The sequence below is a fragment of the Dermacentor andersoni genome, chromosome 5 (assembly GCF_023375885.2).
Source record: "Dermacentor andersoni chromosome 5, qqDerAnde1_hic_scaffold, whole genome shotgun sequence".
Taxonomy (NCBI): domain Eukaryota; kingdom Metazoa; phylum Arthropoda; class Arachnida; order Ixodida; family Ixodidae; genus Dermacentor; species Dermacentor andersoni.
The window spans coordinates 12,322,046-12,347,261 of NC_092818.1; the positions used below are offsets into that span (position 1 = coordinate 12,322,046).

The window sequence follows — 25,216 nt, forward strand, 5'->3', positions numbered from 1 at the left end:
CGTTCTCAGCTCACCCTCTCACGCTTCCTTTCGCGCTTACAGCAAACGGTGCTGTGGGGTGCAATAGGATCTTATGGCACTTGAAATTTATATGGTACATTAGAACGATGGCGATGGTGGAAATTCGACTGGAGTGTCCTAATAATCGGTATCCCAAGAATATTAAATAGACCTAAACATATGCCGTCAAAATATGTTTCATTATGGGGAGCTGATCTGAAAATTTCAAAGCAAGTGTGCCTCCGGTCTTTCATTCTTCACATCTTTTCTGGCTTATCAACCCTCGTCTCGCAGTAAAAGTGGCAGTTTTGCTATTGTAGGTGCCTAATTTAATAATACAGCTAAACCTATTTCTCTTTAGTGACCCTTTAAGACAAATGTCGCGTAGCCTGGAAATTAGTACTAAAAGAAAAAAAAAAGGTTCAATGGCAGAAGAGTGTATGTCGTGGTAACTTTGGTTCATATCCTACTTTAGTGTGAAACACAGGATGAAGGGCTGGAAAGAGGTGTTTCAAGTCCCTTGTACCATGTTTGGCATAAATCGAGATATTAATATCACCAGCATGTCAAAACTACATTCCAAAATTATTCGGGCTTGAGAACCTATGTTATCACTAGAGGCTGACCATTTTACGACAATTGACTGCTGCGTTGGGTTAATTAATGAGTGAGCAAAATTCCCGTACAAAACAAGGGTTTATTAAGCCCAACATATTGGGCCAACATGGTTCCTTCACAAGGGTTAATTTACTTTTTTGGTGCAAATTTTAAAGAATGCGAATCACTTAATCCCCAACGAAGGGGCTAAGTTGGCCTTCAAAATGTTGGGTTTCATAAATCTCGGCTTTAGTTTCATAAATTGCAACTAGATTAAAAAACTTGACACCCCAGTAGCTCTAACAAGAGTGCCTTGTCTCTGACATTTTGTGCCATCACAAAAGCAGGGTGTCTGGCAACCTTGAAAACCTGAAACAATCGTAGAAATTCTGAGCACTTGGAAAACTGATTGAAGTTGCATATTTATGTAGGCTGGTTCCCCGCAAAGTTATTAGGCTCTTAGCAGCACCGCAAGCCAACTCTTCTGCGTAATTCTATTTTTAATCACCATAGTGAAAGATTTGATTCGTAAATTAATTATTGCATTTGCTTCTCACTCAACGCAGCCACATGCTTAGCCCTTGCATGCACTTGCAAGACAGTGCAACCTTCTACTTGCATCTTGTACGTTGTCGTGAAGGATATTGATAGGGCTGCTGAGCACGAGGTAGCGGGATCGAATCCCGGCCCCGGCGGCTGCATTTCGATGGGGGCGAAATGCGAAAACACCCGATTACTTAGATTTAGGTGCACGTTAAAGAACCCCAGGTGGTCGAAATTTCTGGAGTCCTCCACTACGGCGTGCTTCATAATCGGAAAGTGGTTTTGGCACGTAAAACCCCACAATTTAATTTTAAATTTGAAGTTCAGCTAGAGAGTTATTCAGAAGAACTTGTTCACTGTAGGCGCTAACTTCCTCACAAACTACACAGTCATCAGCGAAAAGCCGTATCTTGATGGGAATATCGCGGACGATATCATTAATAAAGACCAAAAAGAAGAGAGGCCCGAGGATAGATCCCTGTGATATGCCGGATTGAACCGGCGCAGACGGCGAATTGCTGCCATTAACCGTGACACACTGACGCCTGAAGTTGAGATATGGTTCGATCCAAGCTAATAAAGAGTCGTTTTTCAGAATTGGTTTTAGTTTGGTCGGAAGCTTACGGTGTGAAACGCGGTCGGATGCTTTTTCGAAATCTAAGAATAGGATATCAATTTGGCTCTGTTTGTCTATGCCAATGGCAAGGTCGTGAACCATTTCGTGCAACTGCGTGACTGTGGACAAACCGCGTCGGAAACCGTGCTGACTACTATCTAGTAAACCATTACTTTCTATGAACACAGAAATGTGCTTGAATATTATGTGCTCCAGTACTTTAACACATGCGCATAACAGCGATATAAGTCTGTACGCGGATGGTATGGACTGGTTTGCCTTTTTTGGTATGGGGAGTTATTTTGGCGTGACGCTAGTCATGGGGAAGTTATGCTCGGGCAAGGGACTTCTGAAATATTAAATTCAGAAACTTAGAACAAAATTCTGCGTATCTTACTAAAAAGACGATTAGCATGTTGTCAATTTCGCTGGATTTCTATCATCTAGCTTAAGCAAAAGGAAAACACGGCCTCCTCTTCTATGTGTATGTGGTCAATTGGCGGTAACTCATGGAATGAAAGAAACTCGGGCTCTGTACCGTTACCACTAGCAAAACCCGAGCAGAAGAATTCATTTAGAACGCATGGAATTTCTGAGCTGTCAGTCACAGCAGTATTGTTGATTAGGAGATTAGGTACTGATTTTTTCTTTGTTGAAAGATATCACCAAAATTTCAGCGGGGACGAAGAAATAAAACTTTCTGGTTGGACATTTTGGTAGCGAGGTTTGGCGCCGGCAATAAAATCTTTCAGCTGTAATCTCCGTGCGCAATTCTGATTGGTTGTGGATGCTATTTTACGTCGTTTAATTTTTGCTTTGCTTTTTCAGTCTTCATCTCATGCGTAATATTTCTTTGGTTATCCAAGGGCTTACATTACGAGTTACTTTCCGCTTATGTAGTTCAAAGTCGTCAATGCATTTTGCCGCAAGGTTCCTAAAAAAATTCCACAGCTGATCAACTGAATGCCCATCTGACTCCTACATGGAGACAAAATATGAAAATGAGCTGTCTAGTAAATTTGGTACGTCAACATCGCTTGAACCAGAACATATAGGAAAACATACAATTCCTGTTTTATGATCCTAGAGAAATAATTTAATTGCATTCTGAGGCATACAGTCTTGTAGTCTGATATGCCCTTGAGGATATGGATAGTAGCATTACGCTGCTATACCCTGTACTTGACCAAGAATAGGTTGACCGATTGTCTGGTACTTTGAACACGAGTGGGTACTCCAAACAGTTGCGTTAAATCATGGAACAGCATAACGTTAAGAAGAGATACAGCATCACTTGATAGTGCATAAGGTAAATCATTGTCCCAGGCAACATGGGGAACATTAGAGTCTCCGACAAGCATTAAATTACAGGAGTGATTTCTATAAGACAATAAGAAGTTATTAAGCCTTTCGTAGAACATCTTGTCGGAACTCGGAAGCGTATATAGAAACCTCCAGTCATCAAAACACATTATCTCAAGGTGATTTTAACGATGACATATTCAATTCCGACAATGTCAGATTTCTATAAGACAATAAGAAGTTATTAAGCCTTTCGTAGAAGATCTTGTCGGAACTCGGGAGCGTATATAGAAACCTCCAATCATCAAAACACATTATCTCAAGGTGATGTTAACGATGACATATTCAATTCCGACAATGTCAGCCAATCTTAATACCTGTAACGAGTGTTTTAACATAATCGCAATTTCACCACCGCGTGGATCTCTGTCATTTCTGTGGATGCTGCAACCCGGGGGTGCAATTTCCAAGTCAATAATGTCGCTGTTTAACCATGTTTCGGTAAGTACTATAATTTCTGGATAATGCGCGATGACTATACTCTCGAATTCAGTGATTTTATTAACAATGCTGCGACCGTTTATATTTAGGCAAGTGAAATTTTCTGCGCTCTTGTGTGGTCATTCATCTCTCCGCCTTGTCCTACCGAGATTTCTCGAAACTGGTACTCTTGCCATTTGTTCGTCATCCTAGTCAAACAATTCGTTATTAACCCTAATTTTATCGCACACGAGCCTAACTTTCTTTCCCAATTCGCGTAGCTTGGCTGTACTATCCCAGAACTACGTTGTTAACTAGTAGCAGCGGAAAAGTCTTGAGACACAGACATGCGCTTTCCTTTTAGTTTGAAGCAGTTTTTAAGTATGCTTATTTTTTCACGATGATCAAACAATTTCAATATCAGAGGGCGAGGTTTGTTCGGCTGGCGACGTCCCATTCAGTGTATTCTTTCTACTCAGGGCACATTAACGCCAATGTGTTTTGAAAAATATCAGTGACGACCTTGCCATTAAGGGCATCGATTGTTTTGTTCCCTCTTTCTTGAATATCGAAAACGATAAAGTTGTTGCGTGTGCTTCGATTTTCTGAATACACAAGCCCTCTTTCGAGGCTCGTTTTCGATGCTGTCAACTTTCTGCAAGTTAGATTCAATAGCGTCTAGTTTTTCTTGTATGTATTGGTGGCCGTCAAGTAACTGCTTGAGAAGTTCTTGGGTACTCGGTCCGGGATTGGGATCAGTGTCCCCGCACAACATTAGCAAAGACAAAACAAGATTCTGCACAATAATCAATAGCGCATGCAGGCAGTTTGGGCATGCCAGCTGAGTAAAACAACGATCACTTGTTTTAACTGTAGAATAATCGTCACCCACCTGTAGAAAGAATAGTAGCGGGCTTGACATGACGCCGCTCCGATGGGAGTTGACGTGCCCCATAGGAAGAAAACAAAAAATCACCGGCCAAACCCAAGTATGCGGACGCTGGCGCAGCGAGCGGAGTCGGAGCCAGCGGTGGAAGACGACGATGACAGTGATCTAAAGAAAGGAAGGACCCTTGATTCTGCAACCCATGAGGGAGCATGGCGGAGAGTATGCGTACGCTGGCGTGATGAGCAGCGTCGGAGCCAGCGGGAGAAAACGACGACGACGAACGCGCGAGCAGTGCCACGAGCGCGTCTCTGTGACCGCGTGATGTTTACAATCAGACAGGCATAGACACATTCTTAGTAAGCCAGAACCGTGGAGCGTGCTCGCCTCACACCCCTGAGGCCTCGGCAACAATCTCAACCAGACCTAAATGTACCAACTTCTCTTTTCAAAGCCACTATTTTACTTTGTTTAGAGGAACCCCCTGAGATATGTGATGTAAGTCCGCGGATTTATTGACGTGATCTTACTTTTTACAGCGTCGGCCATATGTCGTCACGGCGCAGTTTCGCCAAGGTCATCGCCAAAGGCACCGCAACACAGATACGGAAGGCTTTCGCCTTAATATTGTTTCCCGAATGTAATTATTTATAGGACCACGCTGTCCAGTGAAGCAGAATACAGAGGTAGCCGGGCAGGTGCATCAACCGCAGCAAAATAACTTGTGCGAAAGCATAGCAGTTGAAGGAAACCTCGCTCTTTATTGGTCAACGAACCCTGAACTCAATAAATACACAAGTGGTGGCGCGCAGTAATGACAGGCTAAGCCGAATCACTTTTGAAGCGGACAATAACTAAGCGAAGCCTGGTGTGAGCGGACACACATGCGCACACTGCGCCGTTTCGCAACTTCAACGGAATGAAAAAGGGTTGTCGGCGTTGCACCTTCTGATTGTGGTAAGTTAGCACAACGTGCATGGTGGACAGACATAAAGAGAAAAAAAATGCAGACATGGATAGGTGCTGCTATCCACTGTTAACTCACAGGTTGCTTACCGACATATGTACTATTTAGTGCGCATGCGCACCATCACATCTCATCGCTGCGGGAAAGCCCTCGACATATAAATCGCCCATGTCAAAGATCGGCATTTGCGACATTCCTAAAATCGCACTAGGCCGAGTGCAGGCTTGTGGGTGCTTCGGTGATATAGACAGGGGTGTTTCTTCTGATAAAAAACTCCTTCAGAGCCAACCGAGGTGTGCTGCTTTTGCTCTTGCCACCTTTGTGGAAGTCGCGACGTTTTATTGCGATAGCAGGTATATCGACACTCCAGCTGCACTTTTGCCGTCGCCGTCACCGTGACGTTCCGTAAAAAGTCCGAGGGCTATAACACCATCGCCATACGTCCTACGCTGTATGTACGAGTGAAAGCACTCGAGGTCAGTCGACGATCGCTTTTTTTTATTATTTATTGCCTGTTTTGTACTTCTATATCAAACAACAAATGACATTTCAGCAAACAAGATAAATTAGCAAGTTTTCAGCACCAAGTATCAGCCTTACAGGGCTGACTATTTTAGAATTCTTTAAGCGCGGTCAAGGCCAGCCGGATTACTACAGCTGATCAAGCCTCCTTGCCGACCTTTTCAGCAGATTGGGATGGACTTGTTGGGACCGTTTCCAACGTCAACGTCCGGAAATAAGTGGATCATCGTGGCGACGGACTACCTCACTCGCTTCGCTGAAACTAAAGCTCTGCCGAAAGGCAGCGCAGCCGAAGTGGCAAAATTTTTCATCGAAAGCATTCTGCTGCGACATGGCGTCCCAGAAGTCCTCATCACCGACAGAGGAACGGCCTTTACAGCGGAGCTCACCCAAGCCATTCTTCAGTACAGTCAGACAAGGCACAGGAGGACAACTGCCTACCACCCACAGACGAATGGTCTTACGAAGCGCCTGAATAAAACCCTTGCCGACATGCTAGCAATGTACGTCGACGTCGAACACAAGACCTGGGATGCCGTGCTGCCGTACGTAACCTTCGCTTACGGTGCAAGAAACAACACAGATCACGTCGTTTAAGCTGGTTTGCGGCAGGAACCCGACGACGATGCTCGACGCCATGTTGCCACACGTCACTGAGGAGGAGAATCTTGACGTTGCTACCTATCTCCAGCGCGCCGAAGAAGTCCGACAGCTCGCCCGCCTATGGATCAAGAACCAGCAGCGTACCGACTGCCAACACTACAACCTCCGACGACGCTTCGTCGAGTACCAGCCCGGTGACCGTGTTTGGGTTTGGACCCCAATACGTCGACGAGGACTCAGTGAGAAACTATTGCGATGTTATTTCGGACCCTACAAGATCATCCGACGTGTTGGCGAACTGGACTATGAGGTTGTGCCAGACGGCATTTCGCAGTCGCAGCGGCGCCGGGCACGATCCGAAGGGGTCCACGTAGTGCATCTGAAGGCTTTTTACACACACTGACGAACTTCCTTATCTTGTTGTTTTCTTTGCTATGAGTGCTTTTCTTTATTACTTTCGTTTGTTTGCAGCATCGGGTCGATGCTTTTTAAGGGAGGTATTGACACGTGTACTTGTTTTTATCGGGCGACATGTTTCACCACCTAACAAATGTTATCGCACAGTGCAGGACGCGCCTGCATGTATCGGAAGTTTCTGGAATGTTATCGATGGTTCCATCCGCTGTCTGTGACCGAACCTTGTGTAAAGTGATTGCATGTGTGCGCGACGCGAATAATCTAAAACTTTGTGGAAGACACGCGGGTCCCAGCGATTAGTCTGGAACATTCGACGATTGATGTATAAAAGCTGACACGCTTGACATGTTGGTCAGATTTTCGCCGATCGTTGACTGTGTTCGCCGCTCTCGTTGTGCTTTAAGTGTAGCCTATTTTGTGGGCACAGGTTCGCCCAATAAAATCTAGTTTTGGCTTTCACAGTATTGCTACTGTGTTCTTTGACGTCACGTCCACGTGACAATATGGTCGCCCTTTTGATATTGTCACCGACCACCATTCCCTTTGGTGGCTGTCCTCGTTGAAGGACCCGTCAGGTCGCCTAGGCCGATGGGCACTTCGCTTACAAGAATGTGACATCCGCGTTGTCTACCGATCGGGCAAAAGGCACTCCGACACCGATGCGCTTTCCCTATCACCGTTACCTTCTGATGTGGCTTCAGTGTCTCCGCTCTTCGCATCCGTGTCAGCCTTCAACGTCGCTGATATGCCGGACAAGCAGCGTAAGGATCCCCTGCTTTCAACTATGGTAAATTTCCTCCACGACCCATCCGTCACGCCCTCTTCTAGAACACTTTGTCGCCAAGCCGCTCACTTTGCTGTACACGATAACGTCCTTTACCGCAGAAATTATTCGCCTGATGGTCGCAAATGGCTCCTTGTGATACCAAGACACATGCGTTCTGACATATGCACTTATTTTCATGCTGCTCCTCATAATGGTTACGCCGGCGTTCTGAAAACGTATACTCGGCTAAGGCAGCGTTTCTACTGGCACGGCATGTATCACTTCGTGCGCCAGTACGTATGCACTTACACGGCGTGCCAATGGCGTAAAATTCCACAGTGGCCTCCTGGTGAGCTACAGCCGCTGCCCTGTCCGGCTCGGCCCTTCGATCGCGTCGACATAGGCCTCTACGGGCCACTTCCCTGCAGCTAATCGGGTAACAGATGTATAATTGTAGGTGTCGACCACTTGACACGCTACGCCGAGACGGCCGCACTCCAAGCAGCCTCTGCGCGCGAAGTTGCGTTTTTATCTTGGGGAACTTCGTTCTTCGACATGGTGCACCACGCGAACTGCTCAGCGACAGGGGACGTGTCTTCCTGTCCGAAGTGATCCAAGCCCTTCTCGCTGCATGCAGCATCATTCACCGCAAGTCTACGGCCTACCACCCGCAAACAAACGGCTTGACAGAGAGGTTCAGCCACACACTCAGTGACATGTTGACTATGTACGTCGCCTCGGACCACAGTAACTGGGACACTGTTTTGCTATTCGTCACGTATGCCTATAATACGGCCACACAAGCTACCACTGGCTTTTCGCCCTTTTTTCTGCTGTATGGATGAGAGCCGTCGTGTACTATGGACACACTGCTCCCATATCGACCCGACGCTTCCGAATGCACGCCTGTGTCTGAAGCCGCCAAATACGCCGAGGACTGTAGGCAGCTCGCGCAAACCCTTATGACCGCTGCTCAAGGTTGTCAAAAGCTGCGGCGTGGCAGTGGCGCGCTTACACCAGTTTTCCCAACTGGTTGCCTTGTTTGGTTGTGGGTCCCACCTCACAGCCCTGGCCTTTCAACCAAACTCCTTGCACGCTACGATGGCCCCTACCGCGTCATAGACCGTACCTCCGCTTTCACCTACGTTGTAGAACCTGTGACGCTATCACCCGACCGTAGACATCGCGGGCGTGACACGGTTCATGTCAACCGACTTAAACCCTACTATGACCCACTCATCCTACCTACGCCGTAAGTCGCCTGGATGGCTGCTCTTCTCTCCCGGGGGCCATTGTAGTGAAGAGGAGGACGAAGAAGGCGCTCTTGTGTCGGCTGTGCGCGCAATCAGCGTTCGTGTACTGCCGGTGCAACTAGACTGTGCCTCTTGCGTCTTAGAATAAATCCTCATATTACACGGGGTTAAAAACAGTCAGGCGTATATTTACAGGATATTTACAATAATCGTAGCGGCTGACAAGATGGTAGACAGTGCGCGAAGTCCAGAGCGTCGTCTTCTTCCGACCAAGCTGACATCTTCTTCATCAGCTTATCACATGACTCCCGGTGGCGGAAGCACCGGCTCGGTGCTGGTTAGGAGGCGGGCGAGTGATACGACTTAAGACGCACGACATGGACCACAACGGAGCCATGCTGAGCCACGGTTGGCTCAAGAGGGGCGATTTCGTACATGACGTCAGTTACTTTACGCAAGACACGGTAAGGGCCAGAGCAGCATGAAAGTAACTTCTCCGAGAGGCCAACGCGACGCGACGGCGACCAAAGGAGAACCAGGGTGCCCGGTGTGTAATGGACGTCACGATGGCAGGCTTCATATAAACGCTGCTGATTGTCCTATGACTCCACAAGTCGACGTCGGGCAATATGGCGTGCTTCTTGAGCTTTGAGTATGGCTTCACGGGCGTACTCGGACATGGAATTCAGGCTAGCAGGCAGAATGGTGTTGAAAGGTAGTGTAGGGTCGCGGCCAAACAAGAGGAAGAATGGAGAGAAGGCGGCAATATCATGGCGAGACGAATTATAGGCGAAAGTAACGAACGGCAGCTTAACGAAAGGCAGCGCTATGTCTCAGTCGCGATGGTCAGTGGAGACATACATGAACAGCATGTCAGTAAGGGTGCGGTTAAGGCGCTCGGTTAGACCGTTCGTTTGTGGATGATAAGTAGTAGCAAGTTTGTGTTTAGTCGTGCACGAGTTCAAAATGTTGTTGAGAACTTTAGAAAGAAAGTAGCGGCCACGGTCGGTGAGGATCTGTCGAGGGGCGCTGTGGTGAAGGATGACGTTCTCTAGGAGGAAGTCGGCGACATCGGTTGCACAGCTTGTCGGAAGAGCCTGTGTGATTGCATATCGGGTGGCGCACTCTGTTGCTACAGCAATCCACTTGTTTCCCGAATCAGATGTAGGAAAAGGGCCTACAAGATCAACACCTACATGAAAGAATGGTTTTGATGGTACGTCAAGTGGTTGAAGGCGACCAGCAGAGAGTGTGGTCGGCTTTTTGCATCGTTGACAAAGGTCACACGCAGGGACATAACGGCAGACGTCACGGTATAGACCAGGCCAATGGAAGCGCCGACGAACGCGGTCATAGGTCCATGACACGCCAAGGTGACCGGCAGTCGGGACATCATGAAGCTGGGCGAGAACAGTCTGACGCAGATGCTCCGGCACAACGAAGAGTCGGGCAGGGCCGTCCGGGCGCATGTTAGAGCGGTACAATATACCATCTTGGAGTTCAAACATGTGAAGGGAAGGATCGAGCGTCGTTGAAGTGAGCCGTTGAATAAGGTCTTGTAAGGAGGCGTCCCAACGTTGTTCGGCTCCAATATCGCGAAAAGCAGCCAGAGAGAAAACGGTGACAATACAGGCAATCAGGAGTAATAAATGCTGTCTTCTCGCGGTCCATGTCGTCGACGGCAATTTGCCATTAGCCGGAGCAAAGGTCGATGGACGAAAAATATTGTGCTCCATGCAGGCGATCCAGGGCATCGTCAATGCGTGATAGCGGATAGACGTCCCTCTTGGTTACCTTGTTGAGGTGTTGATAATCCACGCAAAATCGCTAACTGTTGTCCTTCTTTTTAACTAGTACAACAGGGGATGCCCATGGGCTGCAAGAAGGTTCGATGATGTCTCGAGAAAGCATCTTGTCAACTTCATGTTGGATGATTTGTCGCTCAGTAGGTGAGATGCGGTAGGGTCGCTGATGGATCGGGCTCGCATCACCGGTGTTTATTCGATGTTTTATGACAGGTGTTTGTCCTAGAGGGCGCTCTCCAAGGTCGAATATGTCCCGTATGAGTCAATGAGGCAATGTAGTTCATTAGCACGCTGGGGCGGAAGGTCAGGAGCAATCATTTTTGTTAGGGCATTCAAGTCTGAAGGCACAGGGGGCGAAGCAAGAGTTGAACACGAGGAGCTATTATAAGTTAAAGTCGAAATGTTGTAGTCTCTGGCCGGTGTTATTTGCGCCAGGGATATTTCGCGCCGGAGTACTTCTGTACAAAGTCCAAAGTTCGCAAGTGGAAGGCAGGACGCGTTGTTCGAAATGGTAATGTCGATGTGAGGAAAAGCGACGTTATGCGAGAGCAGGACATCCAGATTAGGGGATACAATGTAGTCACCGTCTAGTATAGGTGGAACGGGGGAGACACCTATGTAGGTAACGGCACGGTGAGGGAGGCGAGTATACTTTGTGGAACATAGCCGTATCGGAGCACTATCGGGAGGGTCAATAGCAGCAGGTAGAGCGAGTTGCACAACACCAGCAGAACAGTCTATCGAAGCGGTATGTGTAGACAGAAAGTCAAGGCCCAGAATGAGGTCGTGAGGGCAATGCTCTAGAACATAAAATAAAACAGAAGTATGATGTCCGGCGACACTCACGCGAGCCGAACACATGCCAATAATGGCTGGTGTTCCACAGTTGGCGACTTGGACCACAGGCGACAGGGCAGGAGTAAGGACTTTCTTGAGACGATTCCGAAGCTGAGCATTCATCACAGATATGTGCGTGCCAGTGTCAATCAGAGCCGTAGCAGGTACACCATCCACCTTCACTTTAATGAGGTTCCGATGTGTGGGCAAGGTCAGAAGAGGATTTTTGCATTGGGTCGGTTTGGCAGCATCACCTCCAGGTGCTGCACCCGTTAGTTTTCCGGAAGGGTGCGTCGGAAGGAGCTAGGGGACGGGGATCGGCGAGATGGGGGCGAATCGGGAAAAGCGGCGACGTGGTGAAGGAGAGCGGCTAGAGCGGGTAGGCAGAGAAGTGTCGCCAGAATGTACTGGCTGCGTTTGCGGGGGAACCGCGGAGCAGCATGAGAGCCGTGGGATGGGAGGTAGGGCCAGGGGGTCGAAATCCACGAAGACCGGCAGTGACGTGAAATATGGCTGATACGGCCACAAGTGAAGCATATAGGCTTGTCGTCTGGAGTGCGCCATTCGGCTGGATTGTGATACCGCATTAGGGCATTCAGGCTGCGGGTGCGTATGACAGTGCTGGACGGAGTGTAGTCAGGTCGATTAACTGAGCAGACGCTGGTCAAGCCAATGTTGGCCAATTCCTGGCGCACGACGGACTGTATCAGTGAGACGGTCGCCTGGCAATTGTCAGGGCCATGAGTTGGGGTTGTGACAGGAGATGCGGCTTCTATTTCACGTTGGATGATATGTAGGACGTCATCAGAGCAATCGGGCATGGACAGACTGCGGAGGTCTTCGCAGGTGGACATAGCAGCCGCGTCGGGAAGGCGGGGAAATGGCTGGGCAATGCGGCGACTCTTGGCTTCTTCAAACCGTCGGCATTCGGTAATAATGGCTTGCACAGTGGAACAATTCTTGAAAACAAGGAGATGGAAGGCATCATCTGCTATGCCCTTAATGACGGGTGCAACTTTATCAGGTTCGGACATCTTCGGATCCACTTTGCGACACAGAGCGAGCACGTCCTGGATGTACATGAGGTAGGATTCAGTGCACATATGGACACGCGAAGTGAGGTCTTTTTGGGCGGCGCGCAGACGTCCAACAGGCCTGCCAAACAAATCTTTCTGTAGCAAGTAGGTGACGCCCCCTCGGACATAATCTTGGTTCACCCGCCAAGCTCGGCGGCCTGCTATAGCTCGGCAGGCAACAGTGGTCACCCGAGCCACAATAAACACCGACGAGCACGGCAGCTCGCCAGTCAGTAATCTTTGAGCACCACCACGCTGAGAAGCCCTCCCTTGTTCACGACCCGGGGTGGATTGTGACACTTTCAGCTTCTGTTTACAAATGTCCCAGCTGGTAAGTTCCTCCTCGTGAGTCTGAAACCATACGCGTGCTGTGGCCGCGAGGTAAAATATCAAATTAGCGAGCATGATGGTCTGATCCCAGTGGTTGCTGGAGCTCACCCGCTCATGTAGTTGTAGCCAGTCTTCAACATCAGTGTCGTCGGTGCCAGAAAAGGTTCCTGGGTCGCGGGGTTGTGGTAGAATGACGGTGGGCGTGGGTGCCGACAGGCCCGAAGCATCCTCGCCTTGTGCTGGCATTGTAGATGCAGCCAAGGAGCGCCTGCTGCGTAAATCCGTCTTGATAATGATGGCGCACCTATGCTAAAAATGTTACCGGGTTAAAAACAGTCAGATGTATATTTACAGGATATTTACAATAATCGTAACGGCTGACAAGATGGTAGACAGCGCGCGAAGTCCACAGCGTTGTCTTTTTCCGACCAAGCTGACAACATCTTCTTCATCAGCGGGTCACAATATGATGGCTTTGGCGCAAACAAGGAAGGATGGAAGGGAACAAGGGGAGCCCCCTTTGCTCCCTCCCTTGTTCCTTTCCGTCCTTCCTTGTCTGCGCCAAAGTGATCATATTATGGTCTACTCAGCAATATGTACCGATTAGCCCAGCAACATGTACTTCTGGGCTACATAGTTACCCAATTTGGCACCAAACAGGTTGATTGCAGAGCGGTACATACCCAGTGGTGCATTGAATCCAGTGACGCATGACCCAGTGGCCCAAGTTGACATCAAGGAGGTTCACTGAGGAGCGGCACATACCCAGTGGCTTATACAGTTGAACTCGGATATATCGAACCCACATGTAATGAATTATTGTGTATATTGAACAACTGTACAATCCCCTTGAAGATACCATGCAGATGTGTAGCGCTTGTGGAGGCTATATAGAGCACCTGTTCACCAGCACATTTGATATTGTCATGAGCTCTCGTAACAGAGGGCAGAAGGAGCATGTATTACTGTGGAGACAAAGAGTAGAGAAGGAGGACGACGCTCGGTGGGCTGCCTTTGTACCAGTCCCAAAAAACGTCAGCCGTTCCGGTTGATCTACGTTGCATTTTATAAGTAAATGCTTTGCACGTAACATTTAGTGGAGGTGAGAGGTAGTTCCCATGACCGGCAACGCAGCCATCAGTACAAGACCTTCTTGAAAGCCACCCTCTTGCTGGACTTTTGCCATCGGCTACCAGCATGCCTCAAGACGAAGATACTCCCAGTACTGCATTGGCAGGACTAGCCCCGATTCAGCACTACCGAGAGCCATGCACATTCTCCACAAAGGCAGAAGATGTCAACGAATGGCTCACCCATTATGAGAGGGTAAGCCAGTGCAATCACTGAAATGCTGCTGCCCCACTGAGGAACATTGTTTTCTTTTTGACCGACACGATGATGGTTCGGTATGACAACCATGCGGACATGCTAACTACCTGGCCCTGTTTCGTTGAGGAAATCAAGAAGTGTCTTGGCAATTCGGATGCTAAGAAGAAACAAGCGGAATGAATGTTAGCTCAGAGGCCTCAGGTTTCTCGAGAGACATGCACCACATTCATCGAGGAAGTTCTAAAACTGTGCAAGACCGTAAACCCTCGAATGTCAGATGAGGATAAGGTGGGGCACCTTTTAAAGGGAATTGCAGATGGTGCGTATAACTTCGTGTGGGTTGAGTGCCTATTCATGGTGTCATTTTCCGCAAGTGATCCCTGCTGCAAGTGTAAAGAAAAGAACCAACTTGGACTTTGCTATGAAAGTGATCCAGCTTGTTGAGGCAGGTGAGAAGTTTACGGTAGCAGAATACTTTGGCATCCCATGCAGCACATTGAGCATGCTTCTGAAGAGGAAAATATTGCAGACAGCTTTGTGAATGCTGATGACAACGTTCAAGCATTTAGATGACAAGGACATTGTGGCAAGCATTGCAGAAACTCAGGAGGAAGGCTGCTCAAGTAGCGAAGAAGATCATCCGAAAGAGACGGCAACACGCCCGTGCACAACCGCTGAACTGGCATCAGCATTTGACATGATTCGTCGTGTCTGCGGTAATATGGAAGGCACAGGGCTTTTACACATCGACAGTCTTGACAAGATTGAGATGTGCGTCTTCAGCTTCATTTAGCAGAAGAAGAAGCAAACCGGGATCCGCAATTTGTTTTTGCACGTAAATAAAGTGTGCTTGCTTTTTTTTTCCGAGTTGCCGGCAGTAACTTAGCGGCCCGTGGACACGCCAATCGCTAAGGCACCGTTTGCCTCAGAGCCTATTATTTTATATATGAAATTACCTATTTATTGAACTTTTTTTTTATGATCCCCTTCATATTTAATACATCCAGGTTAGACTGTATTTATTGACCCAGGTTGCCTTCAAAGAGATTCATTGAAGAGTGGCAAACACCTAGTGGCACAATTTGACGTCAGGTTCATTGAAGAGCAGCACAGACCAAGTGGCACATACCTAGTACCACGCACCCAGTCAACCAAGTTGTTCGACAGTTGGTTTCGAACCCTGCTCCATCTGCATAGCAGCCTGGTCCACTACCCATTAAACCATGAACTACCCACTCCCAGTAACACAGATTGGCATTAAATGGTTTAACTGATGAGCGGCACATATTCAGTGTCACAGACCTGTGATCCAAGTTGACCCAAGGATTGGTTTCGAATCCAGTTCCCTCATACCGCAATGCAATTCTCTAACTGCTAGACCATGGACTACCCAGTGACCCAAGTGTGCAGGAAAACGATCAGAGACATCGCCTGACAGGCAGGTCCCAGAAAGTGTGTGGAGTACCCTAATAATGCGGATCACATTAAAAAGCTTGTCTTTTATGGTCTTGGCACCCAACGTGGTTACACAAACCGAAAATAGGTGTTTTCGATGGCAGATGACATGCCTGACACGTTCACTGTGCCCTAAACATACCGCCATGACAGATGCTGCCACTATTGGAGAGATAGAGAGACAGAGAGAGAGAAAAAGAACTTTTATTTTTATACCATTGTCCGGTGCTAACCTCTATTCGGTCAGCTACCAGTCCTCATGCAACTCGTCTCTAACATGCTGGATAAGCACCGGCAGAAGAATGTAATTGCATGGAGCAGTGGAGTGAGCCAATTTGTCCATGACTATGGCTGTATGTTAATAGGAATGGTGGAGAGGGCTGACTGTGCTTGAGTTGAATGGGAGGGCAATCCCATAGGCAATGCTCTAGGGCTGGATATTCCATGCAAGTCAGGCATTTTCATTGCCCAGGTAGGCCTTGAATATAGTGGCGAAAAAGAGGAGTCACTATTGAGTTTGTTTGAAGTCTTCAGAGAATAGCACTGTCTTCTCGTGAGAGGTTAGCAGGAGGAGTAATAAGGGCGATGGCATTGGTGCGAAGTTCTTTTAGAAGTGATGTGTGCTCCTTGTGCAAAGTGTTTCTGTGTTCCCTTGGGTTAAATTCGGATGACCATAGGCTCAGGGGACTTGGAAAACAATGTGAGTGACCTCACGAGCTCGAGAGTTTCCCCTTGCCTTGGTTTGGTGCCCAGGTATCCACTGCAAAGTAACACAGAGCAAACGGTGTGCATCCAAGTGACATTGAAGTAGACTGTGTATATGCCCAGGTAGTCGGTTGTCGCGAAATATGCAGCATGCATTTTGGCTATCGGTGCAAATAAAGATGCGTTGGGTAGGACGATGAGGCTGGGTGACTAATTTGAGAATTGCAAGAGCCTCGACGTCGGTTGGGTTGGGACTCCTGTGTGTGTTAAGAATTAAGAAAGAAACAGCCAAAAAAGAGGCACACAGGAAACATGCAAGAAGGCAGGAAAGAGGCTGGACTACCAACTACGTGTGTTTACATGCTTGTAGGCAGGGCCAACTACTGCAAAAGGATAGAAAGTTGGGTGAGTTGGTACGGTAACATGATCTTAGATTGTAGCGCGAAGTGACAGGGACACAGAAAGGAACAGACAGGACGAGCCAGGACGAGCACTTGTCCTGTCTGCTCCTTTCTGTGTCCGTGTCGCTTCGTGCTACAATCCAAGATCATGTTACCAACTACTGCAGTTAGACATCTACCCTCTGAGTGACTATCATCCGTATCACAAGAAGCCAACAAACAATGACACCAAGGACAACATAGGGAATATTACTTGTACTTAATAATTGAATTAAAGAAATGATAAGCTAATGGCAATGAAAGCAATAAAAAAACAACTTCCCACTGGTGGGTAGCAGTCCTACATCTTTGCATTACACGAACTGCTATTAATTTATCATTTCTTTAATTCAGTTAGTAAGTACAAGTAATTTTCCCTATGTTGGCCTTGCCGTCATTGTTTGTTGGCTTCTTGTGATATGATTAATTAAAAAAAAAAAATAACCCATCCTCTACAGGGAATGTGGGTTCATGCGAAGCTTGTGCAACCCTAGGGGAGGGGTTGGTTAGTTTTTTTGAGCACTTGAGACACATTAAAGGGACATAGCTGTTGGTGAACGAGAAATGGTTGTTCATTGTCGACAATGAGCCCTTTCTCGAGCGAGCTCCCAGCGGCATTCATGAAATGCCACCTGTTCTTCAGCCGAACACACGAAGCACGGCCCGCTCCCACTGCCGCTCTTTCAATGCAGCCTATTCTTCGGCAGACTGAACCAAACGTGGCCTCTCCATCTGGCTTCTGGGCCTTAACTGGCGGGAAACAAGCGGTGCGAGGCGAGCAAACACGCAATCACACCCTTTCCCTCCTCTGGATGGAGGGGACACCTGTGATTGGCTCACGCCTTGTGCTGCGTCTACTTCTCCATGCATATAAAACCCCGCTTCAAAGTGTGCATACGATGAACTGACAGTGGCTGAATTGGTTGGTGTGGTGGTCTTGCAATCCAGAGGTCGGTGGTTCGAATCCGCAGCTCGGCAAGCAATTTTTATTTTCGTGTGGCTTGAGTTTTTTTGTACAGCAACACCGACACTGACACGAGTGGCAATACAAGCTTCGCTTGAAAAAATTGGGTCCTTCGGTTAACCCTCTTTCTTCTCGTTCATTACATAGCAAGGGTCTCGAATCCAGGCAGCACTGGTGCCTTCAGGTAGCATGAGTGGGATCACGTACAAAAAGATCACATACAAAATCACGTACAGAAAAAGGTCATGTACAAAAGATCAATTCCACATCCAGTTCCACATCCGTTGTTGAGGCTTGTGAGTAGTGGTGGCACTTGCTAACACTCCCAATGTTAGTTTAGTAGTAGAAACATAATTACCCCAAAAAGGTGGATTGGAAAACACCACTGCTGTAGCTCAATTGGTTAGAGCATCGCACGCGTAATGTGAAGATGTGGCATCGTTCTCCGATTGGTTAAAGCATCGCACGCGTAAGCGTAATGTGAAGATGTGGCATCGTTCTCCACCTGCGGCAAGTTTTTCTTTTTCATCCACTTTCATTGCCATTAATTTATTGTTTCTTTAATTCACTTAGTAAGTACAAGTAATTTCCTCTTTGTTGTCCTTGGTGTCTTTGTAGGCTTGTTATGATATGATTAATAAAAATTGAGCCCCTTGGTTAACCCTCTTTCTTCTCGTTCATTAAATAATGAGGGTCTCGAATCTGGCAACACTGCTGCCTTCAGGTAACATGTGTGGGTTTATTTACCAGTTGTCTTCACCCAGAAACATCACCTACTCATGACGCCTGCGGTAGAAAGGATGCTCCACATCTGCTGCAAACATAGAGTTTCTTAAAAAATAACCTATATGGAAATGTGCCGCTAGTGTCTACGGGGGTTCTCCTGAGCGTTGCCTCAACCTTCATGGGAATGATGGGAAGTACAGGCTTCTGATTGACTTGGATCTTTAGACCAGCGGCGTTTTCTTGCAGCACAGTAAGGGAAGTTATACTCAAATATTATTGTGTAAAATCTAATTTTATTTCTGCAGTATCTTATATAATGCACAACACATTACATAAACTTTGTATGACTTTAAGATTGAAGCATGGTTCACCACCTGAGCACACTAGCGTATGCATTCTTCAGCGATTCTGTTCGCAATTTAGCGCCAGGGAATAATTATTTATTTTTACAACAGCAATAACAACCGTGCATGTACTTATATAAAAATACGCATCAAGTATTTAAGAAAATAAAAATTTTGTATTTTGAGAAAGTGTTGCGCCTTTGATAGGAATGCTACAAGGGTCGTCTACTATGATGCCTGCTCGCTGCGAATGTGAGACTTTTCTCACAGACAGGCATTTGCGAACTCTCTCACTCTTATGAAAGGCTGCGCCAGCTGTCACGTTTGCTGAACATCTTCAAGTACTTTTAAGCACATCTGCTGCAGTCCTAGCTAGGACGTTTGTGGCCTCCTACGAGTTTGCTTCATTACATTTTATATTGACTGCTGCTTGTGAAGCATCCGCCAGCAGCTGTTATGGCGTGGCTTTGCACTTACCTATTATGCAACAGCAGACTACAGCCAGGAAGCAGCAACCTTTCCAACCACAAGTAAATCTGTGTTCTCAAAGTCCTAAAACACACATTTCAATGAGCACATAAATGAGCAATGCGTAATGAAGCCCTCAATAAAATTTGATTGTCAAGCCACTAGAAGTACAACTGTCATTGTCTTGTGTCAGTACTGCCTTCTTTTTGCTCTTCTGAAGTTTCATAAAGTACGTAACGCTACAGTGCTAACCTAACACACTTAACAAACCAAGGTCAAAACGGTCAAAACACGTTCTTTCAATGTTTATGATGCCGTCGCTTTCTCATCAGGGCTTTGACACCACACCGCGACACAAGCATCTGCCCAGCCCCTGGCCCAGTGCGCTATCCCACTGCGAGTTATAGCAATTGTGCCTGGAGCCGCTTGAAGCGAAACCAAAACTGCCAAAAAATACCTGTAGACTAGTTCGCCAGTCAACAGAATACCAGTCCGTAGCCTGTACTTCCCATCATTCCCACGATAGTTGAACGATTGCAGCGCCAGATTTCTTTCTAGTTATAGTAATATGAAACTATATGGCCGCAAAGGTTTGTGAGTGGTGCCGCTGGCTAACACTCCCAGGGTTAGTTCTAGTAGCAATGCATAAATACCCCGGAAAGTGGATTGGAAGACGGCGCAGCAGTAGCTCATTTGGTAGAGCATTGCACGCATAATGCGAAGACGTGGGATCATTCCCCACCTGCGGCAAGTTGTTTTTTCATCCACTGAAGATTAATATGCAGAAAACAAAGATAATAATGAATAACCGGGCAAGGGAACAAGATTTCAGGATCACCAGTCAGCCTCTAGAGTCTGTGAAAGAGTACATTTACCTAATTATCGCAGGGAACCCTGATCATGAGAAGGAAATTCATAGAAGAGTAAAAATGGGTTTGATCACATACAGCAGACATTGTCAGCTCCTAACTGGAAGCTTACCATTATTATTGAAAAGGAAAGTGTACAATCATTGCATTTTACCGGTGCTGACATATGGGGCAGAGACTTGGAGACTGACAAAGAAGTTTGAGAACAAGTTAAGGACCGCACAAAGAGTAATGGAACGAAGGATGCTAGGCAAAACATGAAGAGACAGAAAGAGAGCAGTTTGGATCAGAGAGCAAACAGGTATAGCCGATATCCTAATTGACATTAAGAGAAAAAAATGGCACTGGGCAGGTCATGTAATGTGCAGGTTAGATAACCGTTGGACCACTAGGTTGCAGAAGGGGTACCTAGAGAAGGGAAGCGCAGTGGAGGATGGCAGAAGACTAGATGGTGCAATGAAATTAGGAAATTTGCAGGTGCTAGCTGGAATTGGCTGGCGCAGGACAGGGATAATTGGAAATCACAAGGAGAGGCCTTCGTCGTGCAGTGGACATAAAATAGGCTGGTGATGATGATGATATTAACCCCCCTCTTACACTCTCTCTGTTAAGGTCGTCAATCATTTGTTTTAACTCGCCTGCAGTGTTGCTGAATAGAATAATGTCATCTGCAAACCAAAGGTTGCTGACATATCCGCCGTCGAACCTTACTCCTTGGCCTTCCCAGTTCAATAGCTTGAATACTTCTTCCAAGCATGCAGCGAATAGCATTGGATAGATTGTGTCTCCTTGTCTGACCCCTTTCTTTATAGGTATCTTCCTGCTTTTCTTGTGTAGAACTAAGGTAGCTGTGGAACCTCTGTAGATATTTTCCAAGGTATTTACGTAAGTGGTCTGTACTGCTTGATTACATAATGCCTCTATGACTGCTGGTATCTCTACTGAGTCAAATCCTTTTCATAATCTATGAAAGCGATATAGAGAGGCTTATTGTACTCTGCGGATTTTTTGATAACCTGATTAATTACATGATGTGATCCATTGTAGAATATCTCTTCCTGAAGCCAGCCTGTTCCCTTGGTTGACTAAAGTCCAATGTTGCCCTTATTCTATCGGATATTATTTTGGTGAATATTTTATATAATACTGGGAGTAAGCTAATGGGCCTATAATCTTTCAATTCTTTTATGTCTCCCTTTTTGTGGATTAGTATAATGTTTGCAATCTTCCAGTTTTCTGGGACCCTTGCAGTCGATAGACAGTTCGTATAAAGAGTCGCCAGTTTTCCAAGCACTATGTCTCCTCCATCTTTGATTAAATCGACTGTTATTCCATCTTCTCCTGCCACTTTTCCTTGTTTCATGTCTTGCAAGGCCCCTCTGACCTCATCACTAGTTAAAGGAGGAGTTTCTTTATCCTGCTCATTACTGTTTCGAATGGAGTTATCCCGAGTCCTCTGGGTACTTACTGTACAGGTCAGTACAGAATTCTTCCGCTTCTTTTACTACAGCTTCGAGATCATTGCTGATATTACCCTGCTTATCTTCCAGTGCATACATCTTGGTTTGTCCTATGCCAAGTTTCCTTCTCACTGATTTCAGGCTGCATCCATTTTTTATAGCTTCTTCAGTGTTTCTTATGTTAAATTTCGAATATCCCTTATTTTCTCCTTCTTGATCAGTTTCGACAGTTCTGCGAATTCTATCTGATCTCTTGAGTTGGACATTTTCATTCTTTGTTGTTTCTTTATTAGGTCCTTTGTTACTTGGGAGAGCTTGCCTACTGGTTGTCTCGGTGCCTTGCCTCCCATTTCAGTTGCTGCCTCTGAAGCCAGCCTAGTTATGGTTTCGTTCATTACCTCTATGTCATCTTCATCTCTCTGTTCTAAGGCCACATATTTGTTGGCAAGTACCAGCCTGAATTTGTCTGCTTTTACCCTTACTGCCTATACTGTATTTACTCGCATAATGATCGCACTTGCGTAATGATCGCAGCCCTGAATTTTGCCATCAAAACTCAATTTTTTTGATTTCCCGTGCAATGATCGCACCCCGAACTTGCCGCAGCGATATGTCGTGTGCCAAGTCTAGCTAATAATGGTCGCGCCTACCATCTGTCGAATGCTACGTGAACGACTCTTCAAGACAAACCAAGCGGTCTGCACGCACCAAACGTTCTTAAGCAGATGCCCCATTTCATTCATTTCATCACTTTCCGCACTTCCATCACACACACAAAAAAAAAACTACAACCACACTTGCCTTTATTATGTGTACGCTTTATAATGGTTGTGGTCAACAACAACAACAACAAAAAAGGCGCCTTTCGATTCTTCTCATCTGCACTCGTGGGCACGCAACAAACCACGAGCGGCAACGATAGCAGGCACGATTACACTGATAGGTTAATAGTGTACCCTATTCATACGCCGATGCTTGTAACACAGCTAAAATATTTGCCCACCCTTAGCGAAAACGTGCCGTATTAGGATAGTAGTGAAGACAAATTCCGCAGTTTCCGCACCATGCCTGCCATGTGTTTCTATGTCACTGGCAGCTAAGCGCGGCCATCTGTTTCTGTCCCCTCAAAGTGGACATGGCTACGTTATTGCCGCAAACTTGCCGATATTAACGATATTATTGATTACAGATACGGAAGAAACTGTTTCAATGCATGTAATGTACTCAAGAGAACAAAAAAAAAAAAATCACGTTCGGCGCGTTCGGCTTGCTCCGCTGGTCGCCATTTTTGTTTTGGTGTCCCGCACTACATACCACTGTTTATAACCGGTGCTACATACAGTGGCCGCCACCTATTTGTTGACCAGTTGTCATCTTGCAGCAAATGCAAAATAAAAAAAAAATTTTTTGGGGGGGGGGAAATTTAACCACGTAATGATCGCACCCCTGAATTAGCGTCAATTTTTTTTTTACAAAAAAGTGCGATCATTATGCGAGAAAATACGGTACATTGGCCTGTTTCTTCTTGACCAATTTTACTCATTCATTACCTCTATGTCATCTTCATCTCTCTGTTCTAAGGCTGCATAATTGTTGGCAAGTACCATCCAGAATTGGTCTGCTTTTACCCTTACAGCGCCTAGGTTGGCCTGTTTCTTCCTGACTAATTTTACTCTTTCTCTCTTCAAGTTGAGGTGAATCCTAGCCCTCACTAACCTATGATCACTGCACTTTATCCGACCTAACACTTCTACATCCTGCACTATCTGGGATCGGCAGAAATTATGAAATCAATTTTATTTCTTGTTTCACCATTAGGGCTTTTCCAGATCCACTTTCTGCTGCTATGCCTTCTGGAGAAGGCGTTCATTATTCTCAGCCAGTCAGACATGGTTTGTACACTTAATGCATGGAAGCAGTTGACGGCCCTCTTTCTTTGCAATACAATACCTGGGGACACAAATGAAAATACGCAACAACAAATAAGTGCAAATGTAGACGAAAGGAATGGACGCAAATGCGACTGTTCCGACGTGATGAAAATCTGTGTGTTAACTTTACAAGTGGCGTCGCTACGCGCTTTTCTTTATTCTTTGCGTGAATACTGTAAAACCTCTGCATCACTTTTCTCTGTTCCTTTTGTGCGAAAATTTTGCATTATCAAAGAAAGCCCGTTTTGGCAGGATTTTTTATACTAGAGCTTTAAGTTACCACCTGTGATGGCGCGTTAATTCCCAGAGTGTGAAAATGGTATCACGTCTCAAGATTGTACTTTGCTTATCAAAACAGCTTTGATGCATCAGCTACAAGCTTTTTGGTAGTATGTATTTGGAAGTGGCAACAAATGGATCGTATATATCCTACTCGGGATAAAAGGAGGGTGAGGCATTTGCCTGGAGGTTTTACTAGGGCATTTTATTACCTTTTTAAGTAACTAAAACTCCAACATAGCAGAGTTGCCATTAAAGAGACTAAAAGCTCACTAAATTGAGCAATTTCTCCTATACCAAAACTGGTGCAAAACTGCTTGAACAAAAATGGGAGAGAGAGAAAGAGAAAAAGGGATGGCTTTGCAGAAAACGTCAAATACTATTAGAGAAGGCAGGGCATGAATGTTGCCCATGAGCGCTGGTTCAAGCGATGGGGGAAGTCATCTACTTCGGGAAGGAGAGCTTGCCTCCTTGCATGAATGCCTGGAAAGATTTGATTTGCTGCTGCATTTACTGTTAGGAAACTGTCCTTAAAAATTCTTGAGGTAGAAAACTCTCTAGAAAGCATGTCAGAATTTCCAGTGGATAACCTAAATTTCTGATTGCATCTGTGGAAGGGGCCTTCTCAGATCAAAATCTGAAAAGTTTTTTTGAAAGGTGGTCACATACCTTGAGGGATATAATTGAATCCTAATTCTGCTTCGGTGTTTCACTAAAGCAACATTTTCGTGATGTTTTTGCTGCAACCTGCCTTGAAAGAACAAAACGTCAACTTTTCAGTGGAGACTACACCTGGTGTGATTCGACTGCGCAACCAGTTTTTGGAGGCAAAGCTGAATAGCTGCTGCGAGGTGTCATCACTCAAGATTCTCGGTGGCTCCAAGGAGTTTGTGGCTGCAGACAAACTGGCAAATTTGTTTGTCATGTTTGATGACATTCCCCTCTACTGGGATGCCTGGGATGTCATGGACTATCACCTCGAGACTCGTAAACTAGCGGTCAAGCAGGTATGCTTTGACAATGCTCTAAAGTATAGGGATATTGTAGTTTTATGAGGCCATATTTCAGTAAAGACTACATCACCAAGAGCAGCTGGGACACAAATTGTGTTCTGGGGATCCGTATTGCCATGCTCAGTCCTCAAAGAGTGCAGAGGCAATAAGTGATATTTATTTAACTGAGATTTACTTCTATATACAGGGGACTTTCTTTAAACGGAACGTCAAGGGACCAGGGAGATTGGTTC

At 46.3% G+C, this 25,216-nt stretch overlaps 1 protein-coding gene across 1 annotated transcript in view; it reads left to right on the forward strand.

Annotated features, from left to right (window-relative positions):
* Nucleotides 1-25,216, forward strand: part of LOC126530124 (alpha-mannosidase 2C1-like) — a 241,787-nt gene that overhangs the window by 129,802 nt on the left and 86,769 nt on the right. The window contains exon 12 of the mRNA XM_050177562.2: nucleotides 24,751-24,977. Coding sequence (XP_050033519.1) covers nucleotides 24,751-24,977 — 227 coding nt within the window. The remainder of the gene's footprint in view (nucleotides 1-24,750; nucleotides 24,978-25,216) is intronic.